Below are 23,921 nucleotides of genomic sequence, written 5' to 3' on the forward strand. Positions count from 1 at the left end.
ACTATTATATAAAATACAAGATAAAAGTAAAAATATGATTGTTAGATATACAATAAGCAAAGAGTACAAAATGAAAGGGGAAATTAAGTAATCACGCAATCACGTCAAATCTTTCGTTACATTCAAAAACACAATATAATACATTATACCTAACAACCATCCAAACAAGTTGAAAAATATGTTGTCTATAACAACCATCCAAACACATTGAAAAATGTGTTCTCTCTCCATCATACTTATTTTAACTTGAATAAGTGTAAAATTAAAAATAGGTCAAATATGTTAAAATATCTTTAATTTTGTGACACTTAAACATATCAAATAAAAAGTTAAATTTTTTAAAAAGTTGCTAAAAAAAAAGAATTATTCCTTTTAAACGAACTAAAGAAGAAGATAAACCAAACAAATTAAAACAGATAAAACACTAACTACTATACACCGACAACGTACATAACTCAAACTCTTTTTTAATCTTATATAATAAATAATTACAAGAAGAACAATGTCTCCCTTTGACCTTGTACACTTGTTTTCTTGCTTATCTCTCTCACTCCATTCATATATACTTAGCCACAAACTAAACTTCCCCTCTAAACTCTATTCATCAATCTTTTCTTGATGAAGTAATCACAAAATCAATTTTGTTGATTAATTAATTAAATCTCTGTTTAATCTATAAATTAAATGATTCCAACAACAACAACATCATCAGAAATTCTTCAAAATTCTTCAACTTCAGCAGCAGACAAGAAAACTTCTCAACCAAATGGTGATAACAACAATCAGGTAATTAAGAATTTAAACTTCCTTAATTAATTATTGTGTTCCATAGGTTTATTCATTTGTTTAATTAGTTTATGAACATGGCGGCTTAATTAAAGGTGTAAAAATGGTGATTTTTTTCTGATTAACTTAGCTAGCTAGCTGTGTTTATTAAATAATTAATTAATTATGGTCGGTAATCATCCTAATTTAATAAGTAATCAACAAGTAATGACGATGACGTTTTTTTGAGGAAAAAACTATGGATTTCTCTCAAACTACTTGGTGTAGGTGAAATAAATAAATGGAAAAAAAATATTATTAATTTTTAAATCTAAAAAAATAAAATGTTAGAATTTTTCCATCAATTAATTAGAATCTGTTTGAATTGACTTTTCATTTTTAACCTATTAAGTTATTTAATGCAGTTAACTACTACTCTGTAGTTATCCTAATTAACTCCTTCACAAATATTACATTTTTTTTTTGTTTTTTGTTTGTAATTTTTATCAAATAGACATGTTAAAGCAATAAAACAGTGAAATATGTCGGCTGGTAATTCTCATAATTTTCTTTTCTATTTTTTTCCCCGGTATATTACTTGTTTGCTAAAGCTTCAAAAATCTTTATTATTTTTATTATAAGTGCTTTTCAAAAAAATATTTTTTTAAAAATAGTTTGTGTTTTGCTAATTAATTCTAAAAATACTTTTATTATTATTAAAACAGTAATTTGTACTTGAACAAAATTTCAAAAAATGCATTTAGAAAGAAAAAAACTCAATTTTAAGAATTTTTTATTAATATTAAAATAGTAATTTGTACTTGAACAAACTATCAAAAAAGTGCATTTAGTTATCTAGTAAATATTTTTTGACTTTTCAGAACTTTGGCCGTAAATTAATTAACTCGTTTGGACAATAAACACTTTTTCCTTGTACTATCAATACAAGTTTTATGTTAATGTTTAATTTAAAAGGCAATTAACTTGTTTGGAGTGCATACTTAAGAGCCAAGACATGTAATTATAAAACAGTAAGATGTGTAAAAAATATTGACTTACATTAATTTCTTTAAGGGATCTTTTTTATTTTCCAAGTTTATATGTTAAATTTTTGAAGTTAAAAATAAGACAAAAAATTTACGCAATTTGTTTATATACTTTTAAAATTATTAATTCTTATAACTTTTTTCTGTAATTTCTAAATATATAAATTACTTTTCAAAAGTATTATAAATTATATGTCCAAAAATAAATTATGTCATGAGACAAAAAAAGTACCGCCTCTCTACAAATTGGGTGGGAGAGGGAGATTATTGTGGGGTTTGTATGTTGGATAACGAAGAAAAAAAACACTGCACGCCTACAATGAGTGCAGTATATTTGGAAAAAATTCTAAAGACTTTATTTTATTTTTAAGTTAAAAAGTAAATGGAGACATAAAATATAATTGCCGCATGGTTGACTTGGCTTGCTTTGTTAATAATGATCATTAAATTCAATTTAAACTTTTAGCGTGTACTTTCTACAACAAAATACTCACAATTTATCAAAATAACATTAGGTTTATTAAATTATAATACGACCTCGACTATTCACTAGGTACTTGTTATATTTTATACATAATACATTGTTAGATATAATTTTTTTTCATTGTGAACCAATAGAAAATGTGTGCTATAAAATCTGAATTTTTCACTGAATTAGCTTATTCAGAAAACACTCGATAGAAAATAAATTTTCATTGAAATATCAAAAAACTTTCTATTTTTTTGTATGAAAATTCAATGACATCTTTTTCATTGATTCAATTATAATATCTGTAAAAATAACACTAAATTGAGAAAATTTAATGAAAAAATAAGTGACTAACTAGTAATGATAGTGTGACAACCTATTTCTTAGATGGAGAGAATATTATTATCATCTTAATGGGTAAAGTAATTATTGTCTTGTAATCAGTAACTTAAAAACACTAGATGGTTATATTATATGATCTATTAAACGTTTTAAAATATTTTGATATTTCATTTTTTTAAATAACGTACATTCAAATTCTAAAAGATATCATAAAGAATATGACCAATTACAATTCGAACTTCAATTTTAATTTTTTTCATGATCAAACGTCTACTAAATTCCCGGGCCAGGTTCCCTTAGTTGGGGGGCAATTGATCCAAGCCTATATGGGCCTATAATGGCCCAATTGTTCTAGACTTCCCAAAGCAAATCCGATCCAATCTTTTAGTGGCCCGCAACCTCACATGCCATGTTTGTTTACACTGACAAGTAAGATCTCAAAACAAAGATGTATTATTCCCTTTGTTTTAATTTATGTGAGTATTTGATAAGATGCGGAATTTAGAATGAATGAAAGGTAGCATTTAGCTATGGATTTAGTTGACACTCGAAAAAATATATGAATTTTTGAAGTCTATTGAAAAATAGTTTTTGAAATTTGAAGTTGTGTTTGAACATATATTTTATCAAGGAGGGACAGAAGGTGTATATGATTTTTGATATTTTGGGAATACTTTGTTATACTCATATTATTATTACTTTTCAGATGATGTCCTTCTAGTTTAGACTTTTGATCGATGAATATAAGCCATAAAAAAAGTACAATTTAGACACGTTTTTTTAATGTAATAATATAATTTATTACATATTGGATTTTTTAACTTGGGAAGACTTACATGGATCACCATATCCTCATACTATTTCAGCCATTCAGATATATATCCAGCCGAAAATGACTCTAAAAATTATCATTTTTGTTTCAATTTATTTGATATTATTGATAATAAATTATTTTATCAAAAATAAAATAAATATTTAGAAATATGTTATTTTTTAGTTATAAAAACATAATACTCTTTTTAGAACAATTTTTTTTAAAAATTGCCAAATAAATTGAAACAATAGGAAACAAACGGAGTACTTTATTTGGTCCACAACATTAAAGCCAATCAACTAGTTGTACATTTATTTATCTAAATTTGCATAATATTTTTTTTTCCGCTATTCTTTGGGTACGCACAGGGTAAAACCCCCGCTCCTATGCAATAGCTCGCAAATCACATAGGAGAGGTAATCCACACTAGACAAGTCTGGTGCGATGAGCTCGACCTAGAAGACAAATCTTGCTTTCATTGGCAATGGATTTCAAACTTGAAACCTCCAACATGGAAGTCCCAAGTCCAAACCATTGGACCACCCCGAAGGGTGTATTACTTTTGCTTTCTACTATTTATTTTTAAATATATTATCATAATATTTATATTAATTGAATGTTTGTTTTAGATTTTATAAGTAATTTAAATAGAATATAAAAATAATATCTTTTCAAACAATATTAAAAATTTGTTAAATAAAAATGAAAATCTATTTTTAGTAAGCGAAGACAATATCTAATTTATCGTAAAAATTAGATCTTTGACGATGGGAATCGTGCCATTAGGTCCTTTGAAATGTCAATCTACTGTTGTTCCACGCAACCGAAACTTTCTTGCCCCCACCCCACCCCCAACACCCCACCCCGCCCCCCTGTAATCCCTCACTGAGCTGTAAATTCTCATTTCTGCTTGAAAAATCTTAAGCTTTGCATGTGGTTTTGAGGGCTGTAAATGGTGGAACCTTCCAAATTGATTTGCCTTTTTTCATGGTCATTTTCTCTTCACTCCATTTTCTCTCTTTTTTTTTTTAATTGATTCTTTAATTATACATGTTGACTGAGATCTGATGCATGAACAGTTGGTTGATGGGCTGTAAGTTTTGTTTCAAGATTGAGTTTTTGATTAAAAAATCGATGACCCATTATGTTATTTTATCACGATCGATTGTTTTGTTGTTGTTTTTGTAATTTAATTGCTTTCTTGAACAACCCCATGTTATAAATTGTTAAAAAAAATTTGCTTCTTTTTGATGAAAATGTTTACTGGAAAATGCAGAAATTGAGGGTTTCAGCTCAAAGAGAAGCTGCGATTCCAATGGGGGATTACAATGGTGCTGAGTACATAGGGATTAACGAGGTTCCATCTCCTAGAGCAAATAATTCTAATAAAGTTTCACTTTTGCCATTAATTTTCCTTATTTTCTATGAGGTTTCTGGTGGTCCTTTTGGTGTTGAGGACACCGTGCAAGCAGCTGGTCCTCTTTTTGCTCTTCTTGGATTCTTGATTTTCCCATTAATATGGAGTGTCCCTGAGGCACTTATTACTGCTGAAATGGGCACTATGTTCCCTGAGAATGGTGGTTATGTTGTGTGGGTTTCATCTGCTTTAGGTCCATATTGGGGGTTTCAACAAGGTTGGATGAAATGGCTGAGTGGAGTCATTGACAATGCACTTTACCCTGTTATGTTCTTAGATTACCTTAAATCAGCTATGCCTGCATTAGGTGGTGGGCTTCCTAGAATTGTAGCTGTTTTAGCACTTACTATGGTTCTCACTTATATGAACTATAGAGGTTTAACTATTGTCGGATGGGTAGCTGTATCGCTTGGTATATTGTCGATGCTACCTTTTGTTGTTATGGGGCTCATTTCGATTCCCAAAATTAGGCCTGAGAGATGGTTGGTGGCAGATGTACATAGTATTGATTGGAACTTGTATCTGAATACTCTTTTCTGGAATTTGAACTATTGGGATTCGATTAGTACTCTTGCTGGAGAAGTACGTAACCCGAAAAAGACTCTGCCTAAGGCTTTGTTTTATGCTGTGCTTTTAGTTGTGCTGTCTTATCTTTTCCCTTTACTGATTGGTACTGGAGCTGTTCCACTCGAACGTGAATTGTGGACTGATGGATATTTCTCAGACGTTGCGAAGATACTTGGTGGAGTTTGGCTTAGATGTTGGGTTCAAGGGGCTGCTGCAGTATCAAACATGGGGATGTTTGTAGCTGAAATGAGCAGTGACTCTTTTCAGTTACTTGGTATGGCTGAGAGGGGAATGCTCCCTGAGTTCTTCGCAAAGAGATCTCGCCATGGAACTCCAGTATTTGGGATTCTCTTCTCGGCTTCTGGTGTGGTTTTACTTTCATGGTTGAGCTTTCAGGAGATAGTAGCAGCAGAAAATTTCTTGTATTGCTTCGGAATGATCTTGGAATTTATAGCATTTGTATGGTTAAGGATTAAGTATCCGAATGCACCACGCCCGTTTAAGATACCGGGTGGAATAATTGGTGCTGTCTTGTTGTGTATACCTCCGGCCATTCTCATTGGTGTTGTATTGGCCTTCTCTACAATCAAAATTATGATTGTAAGCCTCGCTGCTGTTGCAATCGGGTTGGTGTTGCAGCCATGCATTAAGCTTATCGAGAGGAAGAGATGGTTGAAGTTCTCAACTAGTTCAGATCTTCCCGATATCACAGCACATGGTCCATTAATTCAATGATTCTCTAATGAGCTATGGCGTTATAAGGTTTCACTTACATAACATCAATGACAACTGTGTTCAGTGCAGAGTTATCGTGGGAGTCTATGGAAAACAGGCAACGCCAACAGAATTGGTTGTCGAGGTTTTGTACCGTCCCTTTTCTCTTTAAGGATCTTATGGTAGCTTCTAATCTCGTTAGCTGTATTTGCCGTGGTTTTCTGCCTGTGTGCCTTAGCTACGGTTTCCAGAGCAACTCCAGCAGAAGTGGTTCGTCAAAGGTTGGTTGATCTGTTTCTCTTAAAGGACGTTATGGTAGTTTCTAATTGTCATTGTATTTGCTCTGCTCTTGAGATTATTAAAGTAAAGTAGCTACCAATGATAGTTCAGGGAACTGTGTTAGAAACAGATGACAATTGTTTTTTCCTGGATTTATCATGTTACTTGTGTGTAATGAATGCAGTGTGCTAGTAAGATTAATAACTGTAGAGGTGTAAATGAATGCATATGTTCGTAATTGAAACCAAATTCAGCTCGTTTAAGTTTGAACCAAGGAAAAATGAGTTTGATTTCAGTGCCAAGCTTGACTATAACACAAGCCTACAATAGTTTTCAAAGCTTTTCAGAAATCAAGTGTAATTCCACGAGTGGAGTTAAAGGGAGGGTAGAATGTATGCAGGGTAGAGAGGCAATGCCACACATAAACATTAGTTGTCAAATTATCTAAACACTAGAACAAGGAAAAACAATTGATCGATCTAAATAATAAATACCACTTGCAATCTCCAAGAGTGAAACGCGCAACAGGAACTGAGTTGGTTGAACTGGAAAAGTTAAGAGATTGTAAACCTCATTAGAAAGATTTTTGGGATGGGATAGAAGCTCTCCTTGCACCACACAAAATAGAATTTGTTCAAAACAAATTGAATGTTTCTTTTCCCACACAAAATACAAAATTCAGTTCATACAAAAACAATATTATCTACTGAAGGAGACGTCGATAAAAATTCATTTCATATATAGGCAAAATCAGAACAATAAAAAGTAGCTATAGCTCGAGAGGGTGTGCTTTACTTGTGAAACTCAAGCAAAAGTCAAAACACTAGACCAGACAAATCTTTTTCACAGCAAAAAATCGTGTTATCTCGAATTTAACAACCAATGTACATCATTTGGATGATATTCGTGCAAGTATGTTAGATTGACCTCATTTATAAGCTCAAATTTTTTGTATGATAAAACTTTTTAGGATTGTTATTTGAAATATAACACTATTTAACAATTAGATACGGAGCAACTAATACAAATCCTTGATGAGAAACCTCTTGACTTGAACAAGAAAGGACACTTCTTGCAGTTATCGAAATGGGGAATACACGTTCAGTTCAACTACAAATATGAGAAATAAATAGCACTTGATTACTCGCAAAATGAAATATCAGTGATAGTACAGCTCTTTGACAAAAACAACTACTTTCTCAGAGGTCAAGGCATCAATGAAAAATCTTGCACCAATTGTACAAAACAAGGCCGTATTTGCTACATCAGATGTTCTCTAAATTGATAAGCAGAAGCAGCCTACTCTACACAGCTGAAAGCCTCCAAAATCTAGCAGGGACTGTTTATTAAACTGTCAAAAGGATTTCGTTCCCTGTAACACATAAGACTGTCAAAAGGACTCATTGCATTCCACCTGATTAGCAATTAGATGCGACGCTTCTTTGTGAGGCGGCATCCATTATGGGGTTTTCGTGTTGTGTCCTCAATGAATACCACAGGGTTCTTATCTCCACGAGAATGAGTGTAGCCCTCTCTGAAGCTTAGAATAGCTTGCTTCTTTTTCTTGAAGTAAGTAAACCCATTTACTTTCATGACCACGGATCCCAAGCCTCGGTCCCTGGCTTCACGTCCAACATGTTCTGCAGTTGATTCAGCAGAGTATCTTGCAACTTTCCCTCCTTTTCCTGTTAGCTTACCTGCACTAGCTCCAAACTTTTTATTCCCTTTCGAATCTGTCACAGTTACAAAGGCATTGTTGCGAAGAACCTTTATATGAACAATATCAGCATCCTGCTCAATGTGATACCTAGAAAGTGGAGCACCACTCGGGAAACGCCTTGCATTGTCCTCCGTAAGTCCTCTAACAAAGTCCATTGGCCTATAATTGTTTCCCATTTCAGCTTCCTTTGGGCTTCCAGAATGTAAGAAACACCTCCTACCAACATTACATGTTGAACAACCATTCATTCCCGAAATTGAGTTCTGATTACTGTATATTTTGCTTTCAGTCTTCCCTTGAATACCTGCACCAAAATGATCCTTTGAGCAAAAGTTCAAAAAGCTTATCTTAAGACCAGAATAAGACACAAGGCATGTGTATTTCAGAAGCTCAGAAGAAAAAGTACAAGAGATTCCTCGATCTCTGAGATGCTGAATTTAGATAGACATTGTAACAGGTTTAAATACATCCTAGTTAATTATAGATCACATGTTCTACCATTGATAACAACCAAATCGTAAGAAACAGGGAATTGAAACAAACAATCAAAACCTATATAGAATTAACTAGATAGAGTTAGAATTTGAATATAGGGAAGATAGATTTAAAAAAGGAAAGGAGAATCAAGCCCATTTCCCTTTCCGTTACTCAAGAAGCTAGTAATGGTGAGGCTAATTATAAAATCCAAAATCTCTACTCCATCTCTTTAGAAGTCTCTCGGAGAAATTAACTATAAGGTCTCACAATACGACGTATAGTGAGCCATTTTCTTTCTCCCACACTAGGGACAACAGACTATCTTTAATTAAAACCTTAATTTATCAAGAAATGGAACAGTAGCATAATAATCCAAGAGGATGGGGAAAACAAATACAACAAAATGACAGATAGCCAATACCAACAAGTTCCCATCATGGAAAAATTTGAAAGAACACTATATGGGATACCAACAAGAGAATTTTGATTTTGCAGTGCTTAAAGACAGGATTATTCTTAATTTTTATTTCTCGCTTACCTATTAAAGCAGCAGCATAAATAAAAGTAATCAAGGCAGGTAAGTGCTAGGTTTTTTTATGTCTTCACCTGTTCCTAATGCCATATGAGATGACTTCTTAATTTGGTTTTATCACTTCTTTGCAAGATTTCTGTTTTTTTGTATGATACGCATATTCACAAAGTGAGAAGAAAACAGACAAAATATTAGTCCTCCATCCTTTCCATCATAAATAGGTTATCTTCCACCTTCATTCCCATAAATCGTAGTCTTTAGTTGAAATCTTCCATTTACTTAGAAATTGGGAATCAAATAATATCCAGAAAATGCTGGGTAATTGATAAATCCTCAAGCAAGGAAAACCTCCAAGTACCATCTTCCATTTTGATAGTCCACTATTCTACATTATAATTGTGATGCAAACTCCCTTTATGCTATCTTTTGATCCTCCTCAGTCTGAAACAACTTAACAAATTCTTCGTGTACTAGAGAGAGAAATATGAATAGTTTATCTAAAATCGTGCAATTAAGGATGGAGAAGGTTTCACTCTTCAAGTGAAATTCAGTAAACCAGCAAGTAGATGCATCATTCATCTTGAATATCAAGCAAAAGATTTATTCATTGCATCGGACAAATATTGAATAAAAATAAATAAATGTTATAAGATTGGTGTAATTGGAAAGCAAACAGTTACTTGCAACCATTGAAATAAAATTTTAGGGCAATACGCTTCAAAATAAGCTCAAAACTAAATTCACACACTTTGAATAAAAATGGAAACTAGGTATGGAGCGATACACAATTTGATGAAGAGAATTGCACAGCATTTAACAAGAGGAAAATAAACAGTACCCACCAAAATTTGGAAGTGTTGAAAAGGTCCTGAAAGCTTGAGGATGATCCGAAGATTGTAATTTGAAAGCATTGGCAGCCCATAAGACACTCCGAATGAGTTTCATCTTGCCTGTAACAATGCAAATCACTTCAACTTAGCATTTATTTTGACAAAAAAAGTATGAATAATCAGAAAAACCTTTCTTACAAAAACCTCAAATCTATCATACTTTCTTTCCAACTTCTTATTGAACTCATAAAATGATATCATTTCTTTATCATCAAGTTATTTCACTGTTAGATGATTAAAGGAAAGAACATCAAACTATAATTAAGAAATGGGAAGTTCATATGTAATATCCTAGAGGTATAGAAATTCAAAGAGACCCTTCCTGTAACTACTTTAATCCAATAGTACCATATGCATTAGAAACAAATCCAACTAAATATTTTCAGGTAAATTAACTTAAATAGCAGTCCGCCCAAAAAAATAGCCCACGGTTGTGTAATATATGTATAACTATTGTACTTGAGCTTAGTAGAGTTAGAGTCCTACAATGGTATCTGTTATGTACAAAATACAAATTGTAGTCTAAAAGATCACACAACCCAATCTCACATGTGTAATTATCGTTATATTCGTGCACCAAGAAGATACTCAAACTTGCTCCTTTCACGCCCAAGGAACAAAAATACACAGAGTAACATGTTCTAATCTATCATTACAAGCTGAATGAAATTTCCACAGCTCAAACACACCTTTTCTTTTAACTCAAAGTACAACTTAAAGATCCATGAAAACAAAAAGCAGCAGGAAATCAAGATCTAATTTTTATACAAGGATTCATTCAAAAATTAAGAAATCGATGCTGAGACAATCTTCAATTTGGATAATCAAAGCAGAAACAAACGCAAAATTTTTTAAAAAAGCAAAAAATTGTTAAGATACTGCTGAAACCGAAAAATTGATGAAAATAACAGATGGAGAAATTGTAAAGCTTGAAGTGACGGATAAATAACTTACTTTTGCCACTGAAATCTCAGAAATGGAGGAAAAAAGAAAGGAAAAGATACGGCAATGGAGGAAAGAAGAAAGAAAGGAGTGTAGCTTAGGGCTTTTGTTTTGAGGGTATTGTTGGAAATAGAGAAACTATAAGGCATAAAAAGGTAATTACTGTAAAAAAATAATAATTTAAGACAAAATTTATAAATCTTTTAACCACCTTTTAATTTTGTCAATAAATCAAAAGGGAAAATATACAATTAAGAGTCCTCAAATTATTTACCGTCTTTAAAAAACTCGATTTCTGCCATGTTCATGAATGTTTTCAATACTTTTCTTCAAAATTAAAGACAAAAAGAATCATATGAAATTTACGTGTTTGATTTTGCAAACACAAGATAATCTTATTCAATTTATTGGATTTTCGAAGTAATGATATATTGAATTTTCTTTACGTCGGTTTTAATTGTTTAATTTTGATTTTTTTTTTAAAAAAAATAGAATCACGTTGAAGGTTGGCTTAGGATAATTTACCTTATAACAAATAATTGTGTATAATGTTACAAGTCTGTAATACCCAGGTAATCTAAATTACAATTAATAAGATTTTGGGTCTCTGTTGCTTAAACCTGATACAAAGAAGTCTTCATAAAGACACACATTTAACATTATTTCAGTAACAACAAAAGTTGATGAATTCAATGCTTAAACAATCCTCTTAAACACAAAACTTGTCAAAATATAAAACTAATAAATCATAATGGTAAAAAAATATTCTTATATGTAGCGACTCAATTTTCTTTATTATATAAATATAAAAACAATCTTTTCCCTCATACTTAGATACTTTATTGTTCTCAATAGGAGTAATAAGGAAGAGCAATGTAAGGCCAAAATAAAAATCAAAACAAATCCATCTGTTCCTTCTACTAAAGAAAAAATAACAATGAGAACTTAAATTGTTTGACATCTTGGCCTCAAGAACTGTTCCAATCCTTTGCATTCTGTCATGTAAATCCACTTATTTTCTATCAACTCTTAACGATCTAACAACAGCTCATGGCACACTGCTGTTTCCCTCTCGTTGACAAGGGAACATATTACATATTCACTTGTCTCATGTCAACCAAAAGAGAACGAAAGTAACAAGTCTTTGACCCAAGTATAACGGTTGCAGCAACCCGATATTGACTGTTATGATCTGAACTTAGATGTCAGCGTCAAGAAAGTTTGCAGAAAGCGTTACCTGCCAAAGGAGAGAGAGAGAGAGAGAGAGAGTAATGTCAGACTTTCGCCTATCACATTGCAAACAAGAACATGATGATGAAATGATTATGTGCTTCACTGAGGATGATTCTTTGAAAGCCCTAATCTTTGGTTGATTTCATCATCATGTTTTCAAGGTTAATGTGAATACAGTATTACAGTACATATGCCATTTTTATTTCGCTCCATTCTTCTTGTATATCCAACACAATCAAATTTTGGTTAAAAAATGTTCACAACGAACACTGATGTCATTACTAAAAAATGTTGGTAATCGTTGTCTTTGTGTATACCAAGGCTGGGCACCGGACCGGAATGGGACCACCGGACCGGAACGAACCGGTACCGGACCGGAACGGGACGGTTTGACCGGGTTGTTGACCGGTACCGGGATGAACCGGACCAGAACTACCGGGATGGAGGCACAGTTCCGTCCCGTCCCACTATATACCGGGACAGACCGGAATGGACCGGCACGGAACGGGATGGGATAAACGGGACGGCACATATAGCTATTTCAAAAAATAATTATTTTTTTTGAGTTATTTTGAATTACGAAAATACGAATATTTTTTTTATTTTTCTAAGTTATATTAGTTTATAGTATTTAAGTTTTAAAATTTATAATAATTTACTTAAGTTTATTTTAAAGATATTTTTTTTAATTTTTACGTATATAAGTTTGTAAGTTAAGTTTAATAAAGTTTTTTTTTTTAGTTTTAGAGCTTATGTAGCTATGTTATAAGTTTTAAAGATTTGAATCTTTGAAAGTTTATAAGTTATTAAGTTATACTTATAACTTGTAAGTTAAATAACTTAAGTTAGTAATTTTGAAAAAATTAAATAAACAAAAAAGAAATGCTAATAAAAGTAAATAATGACAAAAATATTATTTTTTATTTTAATTAAAAATGATTTACCGGTACCGGTATACCGGTACCAAATCATGGTACCGTTCCGTTCCGTGTACCGGTTCAATGTATCCCATTCCGTCCCGAATACTACCGAACCGGAACGGACCGGAATAGTACCGGTACAACCCGTTCCGGTGCCCAGCCTTAGTGTATACTGCAATCTTTTCCTCTGGTAAAATTATTTATTATATATATTAATGGATACTTATTCATGTATAATGCAACCTCAAGAGTAGCTTGTGCTTGACATGTACCTTTTCACCAAGTTTGAATGGAGGAAGACCCTTATAAGGGCATGTACCGCAGCGGAAAGCATCACCAAGGCCACACTGCAGACATCAAAGACATGTCCCCCAAAAATATATAGTTTAAAAAGGAAATCAATTGCAAAACTCAAAAGCAGATCAAGAAAGGTTGGGGTCAAGAAAGAATTGACTACTTGTTCAGCTGCCTGCTAATCACACTATAAACATCAATCAGTTACCAACTGACACAAATTTAGCAATAACGAACGACTGTAAAAATAATTTAGAAGGCGAAGAAACAAATTAGGTAGTTGAAAAGCTCTTATACAAAACTGTGACAGTAAAAGGCAACAAGTCATGAACTTTACCATTCTCAAAAGAGGAGGAAAAAAAAAGAGGCAATAAGTCATGAGGTCCCAGTTAAAAATGACATGTATTTTTTTGGAAAACCATATTTTGTGTACTCTTTACTTTTCTACACCGCTCATTTACTAGACTAGAATTTTCCCACCAAATAAATAATTATTAAGGCATTAGTTTAGAAAAACGCAACAAATCAACATTATTTTGATTCCTCTGAAGAGAAACTTCTCATTCAAAGAGGTGAAGTGTTTCGGGAGAATGAAAATTATGCCAAATAATCTTGGTGACAAGAGTGATCTACTATATGACATAAATCAATATAAAAGAAACCATACACTGCCACAGGCAGATTGAGGATTGTTCAGTTGTTCAGCAGTTGGTCCAAGTTGCACTTTTGTCTCAGCTTCAGCCCGTCCGCACGTACAATTTTTGCATGCTTTCTTTGCTTTTCCAACTTCACAGTCATCAACTGCACCGGCAAGTAAGCAACAAATTGAATTAAATATACTACTGAAAGACTAATAATGTCAAGAGGTAAACAACCTTAGTGCATTAAACTTACCACTTGGCAATTGTGGTTTCTTCAGATCTTCCTCAGTGAGAAGGCTATCCTCATCAATGAGATCTGAATCATCAACAATCTGAACTTTCGGTAAACTTTTTGCGACTTTCTTGATAGAAAAGGATGAACCAACCTTCCATGAAGGTTTCTTTGCTGTTATCTGTTCACGGATTAAATTAGCCACACAACTTTTTTAAGTCAAGATCAATAACTTCAAGGCTTTTTTTTTACAACATCTGTGTCTCAGTCCAAACTAATTGGGGTCAGCTTTGTGAATCCTCTATATCCAATCCGCTTCATTTGGGCCCGTCATTCTACTTCTTAATTTATTTTTTTTTGAAAATGGTAACGATCATTCTACTTCTTAATTTATCATTTAGGTCAAGTGGAGGTTTTGTAAAATTAGGGATTCTCAAAATTTTAAATGTATCCCTATGAAACCATCATAAAATATTTAACCAAGCCAAAAGATTCCTATTAAACACTAGATTCAATCTAAAAGTGTCCCTAATAAAGACCAACTTCAAGGCTTGGGTTGCAGTTGAAAACTGAATAAACATCAAAACAGTATTATCAGTGACTAGATTAGCATCATTGCCACACCAATAAAAATAAAGCCCTGAATGAATTTAATGCCATGAAATAGCTATTAAGAAACTTATGACAACTTTATTTATAAAAAAAGGAGTTATCACAATTTGAAATGAGAGAGGAATTTTTTTTTAAAAGGGGGATGATGTGGTCCTGTGGAGGAAGACAATGAGCAAAATCCAAGGCATGTGGATGAAATACTAACCACGATAGAGTGGCCAGCTTCAAATGACTGTGTATCAGAGAATCCAGCCAATAATAACTTGCGGTCATGGGTGGATTTTTCCTGCAATTCAGATAAAAGGACAATTCACACCCCCATACAATTTCTCCATGAAAAAAATACACATAAAGTGACAATTCACGCACCTTCGAGACTGATTGAGAACTTAGGCTAAGTAGGACTGTTCCACCAGGCTTCAACACTCTTGAGATGTCCCCACACAATTTATCACTAGGAAACTCAAGGGACCTACAGATGAGAGCAACAACATCCATAGATGCAGACTCCACTGGTGTCAGACCTGTAATAACAGGATGTTAACAGCAGGAAAAGGACTACATTATTACGGACCTCTAGCCAAGGGGCAAGCACATGAAACAGAGGTAGAAGATACTTAAGTCAAAGGGGGCGAATTAAAGGAAAAAGAAGAATATTAAGGAGACAAGTTCCCTCTCTTACCACCAACTTCAGAACTTCTTTCTTCACACAATGCTCCTCCCACCTACACCCTCTCTCTCTATGTACCAACTTCATGTTTTATGACAGAATTACGGTGAAGAACAGTTTCTTCTGTTTCTGTGCTAAGAATCTATTACATGAAGCATTCAAGGTTGTAGAAACAACTTCTAATTATTCAAACAGCTCTCTTAAGTCACCTATTTATCTACAAAAACTACCCACTAGAAGAATCTAAGAATACTTAATCTACAGTCATATACTTCTCAAAAAAGATTCAGACATTGGATCCATGAGAAGGAAAGAATTACGTCATATAGATACGCACAATTCTTCGACAATATTGCAATTCTAACACTCTAATTAGTCTCTGGACAAAAGGACTTCTCAATAATTGGCTCCACATTCCATTCTAGTGTACCAGGTTGCCTTTGATATTGCATACAACAGAAACACTAGTCCTCAGACTTGTCAAGAGCCAAAAGGCTAAAAAGGCATCAAGATCCACTATGGCTTTGAGCATAAAGCACAGGTTTTTAGCAAATACAGGCAACACTGAAGATGTGTATGTGAATATCAAGAATTATAAATAAATATAGAAATAAACACTAATTATTTGGACCAAGGCATTGAGAATAAATATAATTAACCTTAGATAGGGGTTGTGGAGGTCATGGATTAGGGTAGAAGGTTAGTTAGATAGTTAAGTGTTGTCTCGCTTATTTCTCTGTACTAGTAGTCATAGTATTCCCTTGTAATTTCTTGTCCTTTGAGTTTTGTTATTATTCGTTCCTTTTTGTACTTCGATTATTGTTTTATCTTTTAATGACTTATGTTCAAGTTGATTTGTACGGTTGTCTATAGTATCAAGTTGATTTGTACTGTTGTCTATAGTATCTTGCCATGACTTTATCATTTCCATTGTTTCTTTCTTTATGCTGCTTTGGACTGTTTTTTTCTCTTGATTTGAGGGTCTATTGGAAACAGCGTCTCTACCTAGGTAGGGCTAAGGTCCGCGTACACTTTACCATCCCAGACCCCATTTTGTGGGATTACACCGGGTATGTTGTTGAGGTATACAGTATCATTTCATAAATCCAAGGCCAAAAATTGATCGTATACCAATAGTATACCAAAAAGTAAAGAACCTTCAAATGATATAGCTCTCTACAAAAGATACCCAAACCTCTAAACATCCCAGAACTACATGGATGCACCAAAAGTAAATAAGGGATAGAAGACTACTACTCCACTGCCCAAAACTAAATTCTACCCCTTCAAAAGCTATCATATTTCACTCTTTCCAAATGATCCATACTAAAGCTAGAGGAATAACATTCCATGCCCTGCTTTTCCTCTTGCTTTTTCCAGAGAAACAACCTATCCTTGACAGACTTTGGCATCACCAAAGACATACAAAACCAACTGAACATATCCCACCACAGTCTCGTAGCCTGACAGAAGTGTAGTAAAAGATGATTTACCTCTTCATCCTCCTCCGAGCATAAGAAACACCAACTGATAAAAACAACCTTCCTTTTCCTAAGGTTTTCCACCGTCAAAATCACCCCTCTAGCAGCTAGCCATGAGAAAAAAACACCTTCCTTGGCAACTTAGGAATCCAAATCAACTTTACAAAAAACACCTAATCCGCCTTCACCAATAGCTTCTAATAAAAGAACTTGACAGAAAAAACGTCTTTGTTCCTCAACTTCCATCTCATAGAATGGGGTCCTTAGATGGACTCACAATGCTAATGGTGTAAAGCTAACAATCTTTCAAAATCATCACCTCCCAGTCCTGGAAATCCCAAAATGTATCTCCCCCTTGTGTCCCCCTAAATCCTACCTTGTCTCTTTCATCAATAAATCCCAAAAACAAAATTTTGAATAAAACTCTTCATCTAATTAACCTAGAAAAAACATTGCAACAATTTCAGGCATATAGCAACAAACTTTTTCTTTGATAGGTATAACATGGCGACGGACTTCAGAAGGAAGAGGCCACGAATGTCAACAAATCCAAATAGACTAGCAAACGTATTGTAATCTATAACCTCATCCCAAAATGAAGATAAAAAGATCTGAACGCTAACAATGAAGTGAGCAAAAAACTGACATAGTAAACAAAGCGAGTCACTCATGGTCAGTTGGTCACAACATAAGCATTAAGAAGACTAGAGAAGTATCAGTGCAGCACACATAAGGGAGAGAATTTACTCTGGGTTGAAGCTTGAGTAACAATCATTGGGTCCAACTTCTCAACTCCCTCTTTCTTCAAGATATTGATTGCATTGTATACCACACTAACTGGTACCATAACATCCTCGACAAGCACCAGTATACTACCGTCTCCGTCTTGGCCGCCCTACAAAAGAATGAAAACTCGAATTTAGAGAAAAAACAACATTTACACCTCAGAAAGGTGTGTTAGCAAGAAAACAACCCATTCCCACTCTACCTAAATGTAATANCCCCCCCCCCCCCCCTCCAAAAAAGAGAATGGGGTGAGATGGCCAAACTACGGCTCTACCTAAATGTAATAGTCGTTATACAATTTGCAGCAGTGTTATCAAAGGCGCGCTTAAGCCCTAAAGCGAGGCTCAAAACGTGTTGAGCGCTTCGCCTCGCTTTATGTGCGCTTCAGTGTCGTCATCAAGGTTCTAAGGCAAGCTTTTCCTTGCCAATGAGCCTTTTATGAAGAAGTGAAACTAAATAATTGATATTTCACTTAACCATAATTTTTTTTCAATTTCTTTGGTCATATATTTGTCATTCATGTTTATAATTATTAGTCTTGGACTAAACATATATATTTGTATTCTTTTCTCCCTTTGCGTTTTTTTTCATTAAAGCCTACGCTTTATTTGCGCTTAAAGCCCCCATGGACCTTAGAGATTTTTTGCGCTATTCGCCTTTGATAACACTAATTTGCAGAAAACTCACACACGGAAACTAATTCAATTCTCTCTACACTTTTACAATCTTATGCTAGTGTTGTCAAATGCGCACTTAAGACATACATTTCCTTGCTAATGTGCATGATCCTGAAGAAGGGACATTAAACAATTGACATTTCACTTCTTCATGATTTTTTTCAATTTTTTTGTTATTCATGATTATAGTTATTCGTCTTGAACTGCACATACATATTTGTATATTTTCTCCATTTGTCCCCTTCTTCATTACAGGGTGCGATTTATTTGCGCTTTGTGCTTAAAGCCCTAATGGACCTTAGAGTTTCGCATTTGATAACATTGTTTATGCTCCAAGCACATCAATGAAACGCCCAAAAAAATTAGCAAGAATTATGAAAAGGTGGTAAATTTATCTAGTGTAAACACAGTAACACAGGCATGTGGAAATTAGTGATGAAGTTAGATAGACTACTACAAATACTAAAAATATGAATGATGGTGTGGATGAGGTGAACTCCTCTTTGATAACGGTTGATTCATTATAACAAATTTTATATCCTTCTTTCTTTCTTTACATGAATGATTGTAAGGAAAGACTCCTTCTCAAAAAAAGAATGATTGTAAGGAAAGACTAGAAACAATTTTCATCTTGTAGGTAATATGATGAAGTAGATCTATATACATTTTCCACTTATTTCATGGTTTTTTGATTTTTCAACAAAATTTTAGTAATTTTACCTTTTTGGTGATTTATCTTTTTTTTTTAATATTTATTCAGATTATATAAATTTATAAAAACTTTAAAAAAAAATTAAAATATTTTAATTGCATATATAAATAATTAAATTCTCTGTAGCAATAACATATTAGCAAATATTTCATTTCAAAAACTGAAAATAGATGATACATACTAAAAGTCTAGAACATGAATGAGAAAAAAAAAGAAAAAGTCAAAACAATGAGAAACGAAACAGAAGTAGAAGTAACTCTGAAGAAGAAGAAGAAAAAAGAAACGGATGAAGAAGAAATCTAAAGAAGAAATACGTATTGGTTGGACTTTGGAGTCGCTGGAGAAGTTTAGTCGAGTCGACTAGTTGGAGTCGCAATCGCAGTCTAAGAGTGCACCCTACAATTACCTTTTAACTTTTAAAACCTTAAAGTGGTCACCGTTTTTTAAGAAAATACAAAAGGCAACGGCTTTCTTGCCTCTCGCCTTAGTCGTCACGGCGTCGTCTTTTAAAGATCGTCTTGCCACAAAGCTAATAGGCGATGAAGGGTCGGGTCGCCTCGCCTCTCAACTTTGGCGACAAGGCGATCGCCTCTCACAACACTGATTACTATACTACTACGAAAGTTTTTCATTTATATAAAACTAAGAATCTGTATTCTGTTAATCTAACTAAAAATAAAGGTAACAATGTCAAGCTCGTCGCCCCAGACTTTCTTTTATAGACAATACGTTTGATTTAAACTGTTATTTAGCTTACAACAAGTATATTTATGCTAAAGATGCAAATATTTGATAATTTCATATCATACTTCTCTTCCTTCTCCCTTAATCCATAAATTCCCTTCAGTTATGATTAGAAAAAATGGAAGAGATATAAGCTGGAAGCATGTTACAAACAGGGGGAGCCAAGATGCTGATACTCTGTTAGGGTTCATCCGAACCCCCTTCGGCAGAAAATATTACTATTTATGCATGGTTAAAATTATTTTTTATGTATATATAGTAGATGTCAAACCCCTTAGGTTAGTTCGTGTGTTTACTTTTTCAGATTTTGAACNAGCCATGATGCTGTTACTCTGTTAGGGTTCATCCGAACCCCCTTCGGCAGAAAATATTACTATTTATGCATGGTTAAAATTATTTTTTATGTATATATAGTAGATGTCAAACCCCTTAGGTTAGTTCGTGTGTTTACTTTTTCAGATTTTGAACCCCTTATTAAAAATTCTAGCTCCGCCACTGGTTACAAACTTGCACCTACAAACTGGCTAACAATGATGCAGCTAAATATACTTTTGATTTACGGCGCAAGATTACGAAAATAAAGTCGAGGTCATTGAATTGAGAAATTCGGAAAGGTTAACTAATATACGTAACACACTGATAGGTGAACATTTCTTCCAACTATTGTTCAGTCCCAAACAAGCTGGTATCGGCTATATGAATCTTCATTTCTTCATTTTAAGCTCATATCACATCATCATCATCTGATCATACTAAATAAAACAGGAGTGACAAACGAAAATTGCTTCCTATCTTCTGGAAAAAAAATGGAGAGAGAAAGGAACTTACCGTGACTGCCATGATCAACCACCGGCGGCGACAACAAATTGCAGAACTGAGAAGCTAATAATTAAAGAAGAAGAGGTTCCACTCCTTCAGGCTTTCAGCTTTTTTCACGTTCTGAAATTAGGGATTTCTTAATTCTAATTCCCAAATAACGAACGCATCTAAAAGTAAAGAACAAAGAGCGACGCCGTTTTGACTTTGGAGTTCTTTGAAAAAGAAAAAAAAGTAAAAAGAAACCATTGAAATTGAACAGATAGACACATTCATCCTACGTGACATCCTACACAATAATTTTGTTTTCATGTAGTGTCCTACATGATTGTCGCAATATAATTTTCCTAACTATGGATTGAGTTTGACTCTCACTAAAAACATTATTAAGGCGATTAAGAAGGTAAGGAATTATCATCGACCTTTATAATATTTTAATATTTGAGGAAATTATAACTACATTAAAATATCTCTAAATTAATATAGGCAGAACCATATGAAATAAATATTTATTAATATTTATGAAATATTATTTAGGGATGGAATCTCAAAAAATTTGAAAGAACCCACTTGTGAAAACGTCATTCATGAACTTGACGTCATGATTAATGATCTTGGTTACCATAATAAATTAAAATGGACTTTAATAACCTATTGAATGAGTGAAAATGATACATGTTCAAAGGTCCAGAGCTTAGAACAAATTGTGGATATCATTGAAAAAACAATGGATGATAAAGTTGAAGATGATACAACACCTTTGGAACCAGTTACGCGTAAGGAAACATTTGCATCTAAAACTCTTCACAATTTTATGAAACAATTAGAAAAGACAACACCGAAACTTTTGGATGCAATAAGAAAAGTTAGAGATGAACTTCAACTAGATTTAAATTTGAACAAAAAAAGAACATAATAGAATCATATTTCACTAAATTTTCTTTGATATATCTGTACTTATTATTAATTTATAATATTAATGGGATCATATATTTATATATATATATATATATATATATATAGNATTAATACATTGGAAGACTTCACCATTTTGCCCTTTGTTTATATCAATGCACATTGAAATGAGTTACAAAAAATACACATACAATATAGGAATGGTCATATTAATTGTAGGGGTAAAATGGAAAAGAATTAATTAATTCTATCCTAATTTAATAAGTGCTCAAATAATATGAAAAAAAAAATTTTAGTAAGATTCTCATCTAATATGGGACGGAGAGAGTAACAATATAACTTTATTAATGTTGCGCCCGGGCTTTCTTTACTAGTTTATATAGATATATCAATTTTGAATCCCCTCATGAACAAGAAGCAAGGTGTAGATCTAAGTGCAGTAGATCTCCTTTTAAATTGTGATCCTTGCGTCTAGGAATCGAATTCCATTGTGAACATTTCATTTTTTTTAGTTTCTCTTCATTTAGTTTTAGGACAATCTTTCACGTTTTTTTTTTAACGGAGCTAACTTTTTGTACCTATAAACTATATACTACTACTTCCTTGGAATTGTGTTTTGTTGGCTTATTCAAACGTTTATACTTTTATTTTTCGAATCCCCTGAATGAAAATCTTGGATCCGTCACTCTATATAAATAGGTACTTAAACTTGTTTAAAATTGAACATATAGACACATTCGTCCTACGTGGCATCCTACACAATAATTTTGTTTCCATGTGGCGTCCTACATGATTGTCGCAATATAATTTACCTAACTATGGATCGAGTTTGAATCTCACTAAGAACATTATTAAGGCGATTAAGAAGGTAAGGAATTATCATTGACCTTTATAATATTTTAATATTTGAGGAAATTATAACTACAATAAAACCTCTCTAAATTAATATAGGCAGGACCATGAAATAAATATTTATTAATATTTATGAAATATTATTTAGGGATGGAATCTCAAAAAATTTGAAAGAACCCACTTGTGAAAACGTCATTCATGAACTTGAGATCATGATTAATGATCTTGGTTACCGCAATAAAATGGACTTTAATAACCTATTGGATGAGTGAAAATGATACATGTTCAAAGGTCCAGGGCTTAGAACAAATTGTGGTTATCATTGAAAAAACAATGGATGATAAAGTTGAAGATGATTTGGAACCAATTACGCGTAAGGAAACATTATCATCTAAAACTCTTTACAATTTTATGAAACAATTAGAAAAGACAACACCGAAACTTTTGGATGCAATAAGAAAAGTTAGAGATGAACTTCAACTAGATTTAAATTTGAACAAAAAAAGAACATAATAGAATCATATTTCATTAAATTTTCTTTGATATATTTGTACTAATTATTAATTTATAATAGTAATGGGACCATATATATATATATATATATATATATATATATATATAGGGCTCTTAATTCTAAAAATATATGATTTTATTATCTTATAGAAATGAGTGATTTTTTCCATTAATCCAAGTTTGAACCGAAGGAAATTATTATTCTAGAGAGATTATTAATTAACCGAGTATTAATTTAGTGAGATTTTATTGTATGTCCTAAATCAATTAAATAAAACAGAAAATAATCATTAGATAAATATTTGATTAGGATAAAAGTTTATTATCACGAATAAACTCTATTTGTTATTGTGTTAAACTCAAATTATAGTTAGAGTACTATTCTTATAAGGTAACCAGTTATTATTATTGAACAAATTTGAAAAAGTGAATTTGATATTTGCATTTGATTTCTATGATAAAAGATGGAGTGATATTATTTCTAGCCTTGTTAAAAATAATTGGGTTAAGGCTTGTACCCTCTAGAGTCTAGACTATAATCGAAATTCCAAATATCATACCTTAACTAAACTAAGGTCCAATTACTTTCTTGAACTTTTTTTTTAAAAATAATTTTGTATATCTTTTGATTTACACGGCACACTCCGTAACTCCACGCAGTTGAGGCGATGTTTGGTTGTCACGTAAGCCAAAAATGTATACAAAATTACAAAAATTACCAAAAAAAATGAGTTCAAGAGGTAGTAAGACTTTGATTTAGTTAAAATGTGTCTCGAATTTTGCTCATAATCCAGGGAACACCCATGCCTTATCCTAGATTTTATCATCTAAGGGCTCGTTTGGTGTGAA

At 32.9% G+C, this 23,921-nt stretch overlaps 4 protein-coding genes across 7 annotated transcripts in view; 1 reads left to right on the plus strand and 3 right to left on the minus strand.

The window, feature by feature from the left end:
* Nucleotides 1-23,921, minus strand: part of LOC125841622 (60S ribosomal protein L13-1) — a 214,467-nt gene that overhangs the window by 12,239 nt on the left and 178,307 nt on the right. The gene's annotated exons all lie outside the window — the stretch shown is intronic.
* Nucleotides 526-6,617, plus strand: LOC125841606 (probable polyamine transporter At1g31830). 3 transcript variants are annotated; one of them, XM_049520762.1, is made up of 2 exons: nucleotides 526-786; nucleotides 4,713-6,617. In XM_049520762.1, the coding sequence occupies exons 1-2, from the start codon at nucleotides 685-687 to the stop codon at nucleotides 6,153-6,155; spliced, it is 1,545 nt and encodes a 514-aa protein (XP_049376719.1). In that variant the 5' UTR covers nucleotides 526-684; the 3' UTR covers nucleotides 6,156-6,617. The 3 variants fall into 3 exon arrangements, with proteins under 3 accessions (XP_049376719.1, XP_049376720.1, XP_049376721.1); XM_049520763.1 differs by lacking the exon at nucleotides 526-786 and adding an exon at nucleotides 4,222-4,426; XM_049520764.1 differs by lacking the exon at nucleotides 526-786 and adding an exon at nucleotides 4,507-4,529.
* LOC125841621 (probable ribosomal protein S11, mitochondrial) lies at nucleotides 7,533-11,064 on the minus strand. Its single transcript, XM_049520788.1, has 3 exons — nucleotides 10,987-11,064; nucleotides 9,985-10,092; nucleotides 7,533-8,437 (listed from the first exon to the last, which is right to left on the minus strand). The coding sequence occupies exons 2-3, from the start codon at nucleotides 10,085-10,087 to the stop codon at nucleotides 7,839-7,841; spliced, it is 702 nt and encodes a 233-aa protein (XP_049376745.1). The 5' UTR covers nucleotides 10,088-10,092; nucleotides 10,987-11,064; the 3' UTR covers nucleotides 7,533-7,838.
* Nucleotides 11,922-20,962, minus strand: LOC125841620 (anamorsin homolog). Its single transcript, XM_049520787.1, has 8 exons — nucleotides 20,805-20,962; nucleotides 17,805-17,952; nucleotides 15,276-15,430; nucleotides 15,112-15,192; nucleotides 14,316-14,475; nucleotides 14,089-14,222; nucleotides 13,400-13,474; nucleotides 11,922-12,211 (listed from the first exon to the last, which is right to left on the minus strand). The coding sequence occupies exons 1-8, from the start codon at nucleotides 20,814-20,816 to the stop codon at nucleotides 12,173-12,175; spliced, it is 804 nt and encodes a 267-aa protein (XP_049376744.1). The 5' UTR covers nucleotides 20,817-20,962; the 3' UTR covers nucleotides 11,922-12,172.

The sequence above is a fragment of the Solanum stenotomum genome, chromosome 10, assembly GCF_019186545.1.
Source record: "Solanum stenotomum isolate F172 chromosome 10, ASM1918654v1, whole genome shotgun sequence".
Taxonomy (NCBI): Eukaryota; Viridiplantae; Streptophyta; class Magnoliopsida; order Solanales; family Solanaceae; genus Solanum; species Solanum stenotomum.